Source organism: Theobroma umbraticum, unplaced genomic scaffold (genome assembly GCF_002168275.2).
Source record: "Theobroma umbraticum cultivar Fairchild unplaced genomic scaffold, ASM216827v3 scaffold_30.0, whole genome shotgun sequence".
Lineage (NCBI taxonomy): Eukaryota > Viridiplantae > Streptophyta > Magnoliopsida > Malvales > Malvaceae > Theobroma > Theobroma umbraticum.
The window spans coordinates 1162098-1163965 of NW_018397254.1; the positions used below are offsets into that span (position 1 = coordinate 1162098).

General features: G+C 36.2%; 2 protein-coding genes across 3 annotated transcripts in view; both read right to left on the reverse strand.

Moving 5' to 3' along the window:
* The window catches only part of LOC110422328 (uncharacterized), a 3814-nt gene extending 3083 nt beyond the window's left edge, over window positions 1-731 (reverse strand). For both annotated transcript variants that reach the window (XM_021436208.2, XM_021436200.2), the window contains exon 1: window positions 468-731. The gene's annotated coding sequence lies outside the window, so the exon portion shown is untranslated. The remainder of the gene's footprint in view (window positions 1-467) is intronic.
* A 525-nt stretch (window positions 732-1256) lies between these two features.
* LOC110419450 (nucleoside diphosphate kinase 3-like) overlaps window positions 1257-1868 on the reverse strand; it is a 3517-nt gene continuing 2905 nt past the window's right edge. Inside the window, exons 5-7 of the mRNA XM_021432515.1 lie at window positions 1842-1868; window positions 1654-1766; window positions 1257-1562 (exon numbers count right to left, since the gene is read on the reverse strand). The exon at window positions 1842-1868 is cut by the window's right edge and continues 141 nt beyond it. Of these exons, the coding sequence (XP_021288190.1) occupies window positions 1439-1562; window positions 1654-1766; window positions 1842-1868 (264 nt within the window). The 3' untranslated portion in view covers window positions 1257-1438. The remainder of the gene's footprint in view (window positions 1563-1653; window positions 1767-1841) is intronic.

The following is a 1868-nucleotide window of genomic DNA, read 5'->3' on the forward strand; positions in this document are numbered from 1 at the left end:
AAAAAGGCCAGCTCAATCTTCAGAGACAAAACACACATGCCTTACAAACAGGAAAAAGAGCGCCCTCAAGTAATTCTAAAATCAAAATTATACAACATGATATTACTTTACATAATAAATAAATTTAGTGATAAAATTAAAAACAAAAAAAAAACCCTCAAATTTTTAATAACTACAAAAAAGAAAAGCCGCTGATATGTTAAAAGTGCATTAAAATTAGTCAAACAGAAAAAGAAATTCTTCGCTTTATCACCAAATAAACAGCTAAAAAGTAGTAGCAAATAAATCTGCAAAAATTCAGAAAAGAAAAGAAGAGAAGAGAAGAGAAGCCTAGCCAACCGCCTATGGCTGCCGCAGTGTTCAACCAATCAAGAAAAGAACTCACCAAACAAACAATACAGATATCGATCTGCAGATAATACGAGAGAGAATCAAGAAAAAGAAAAGGATTAAAGAAACAAACTCACGGATTTCGAAAGGAGAAATTCAACGATGAACTTTTACGACGAGAGCGAAACGAATCCAAGAATTGGGTGAAGCTGGGCCTAGGGTTAGGGTTTTCGAAGTTACTTTCTTTGAAGAAGGCAAAAAAGAGGAAAAAAATTACAGTGGTTTGGATGCTTCGTGGTTACGCCAACAACAAACCGAACAAACCGATTAGCGGAAACTGGTTTTTATATAGGGCCGTTGGATTGGCGGATTTCAAGTTTCATTAAAATTCAATTATCGATCGTTTAATACAATTAGATTTCAAGTCCGTCTCTAAGTAGGGACGATAATAATTACGTCATAAAAATTTTCTGGGCGATTACGGAATATTCCGAGTACAGGTCAACATCACACGGTTTTAGATAGTATTTGATAAATACGAGCCCACCAAGTCATAGATTACGGCTTATGCTCATTCGAGGAAAGTAAACGCCTTTACGTGGCGTGCTGTTATTGGGTTTTACGGGTGAAGTAACTGCCTTCTTTTTTTGGCTAGAAGATAATTATCATACTTTGGATTAACTCTCTTACAGTAAATAAAGTAATAAAGTAAAGATATTTCGATCCCTTATTGCCGAAGAATAATGATATCATTCCAACTAATTACTCATCAGTGAATTTGTAAACTTCGGTTGAGAATAATTTAGGCAACAGAAGCATTTAAAATACCTAAAAATACACGGTATAGTAGTCATAGCATTAGCAAAAGAGTTCAGAATCTTAGGCCGAAGGAAAAATAATTAGCTAGAAAAATTGCATATTTCCACTTTATAATTAAAGAGGTGAAATAGATTATTGATGTTTGACTTGTAGTTTTATCATAGCAAACCTGTTTGCTCACCTCCATAAACATATATTTATTCTAAAAGTTATGCCTCTCCACCACACACTTCATGTGTGGGACTAAAATTTTCCTGAACTACTGATTAACGGGAAAAAGAATGCCTCATCAATTGACTCCATAGATCCACTTCTCTGCGTTGCTTGTATAGCTAACCAATTCTTGTGGCTTGAACCACAAGTTGATTTCATTCTTGGCCGTCTCAGGACCATCACTCCCGTGAATTATATTTCTGCGTAGTAAAGGAACAACCAAGCTTCAGATCGTGGTGCAAAAAGTCATGTATGTGAAACTGATCTACAAAAAGGAAAAGAAGGATATACCTTCCAACAACGACTGCTAGATCACCTCGAATGGTTCCCGGCTCTGATTTCTGAGGATCTGTTGCTCCAATGAGTTTCCGGCCATATTTAATCACTCCCTCTCCTTCCCAGACCTGTACAAACAAGATTAGTTCAGCCAAGCTCAAAAGCATAAACAACAAGAAGATAAACTTTCTAGTTGCTCTTACCATAGCAACAACAGGGCCAGAGCTGAG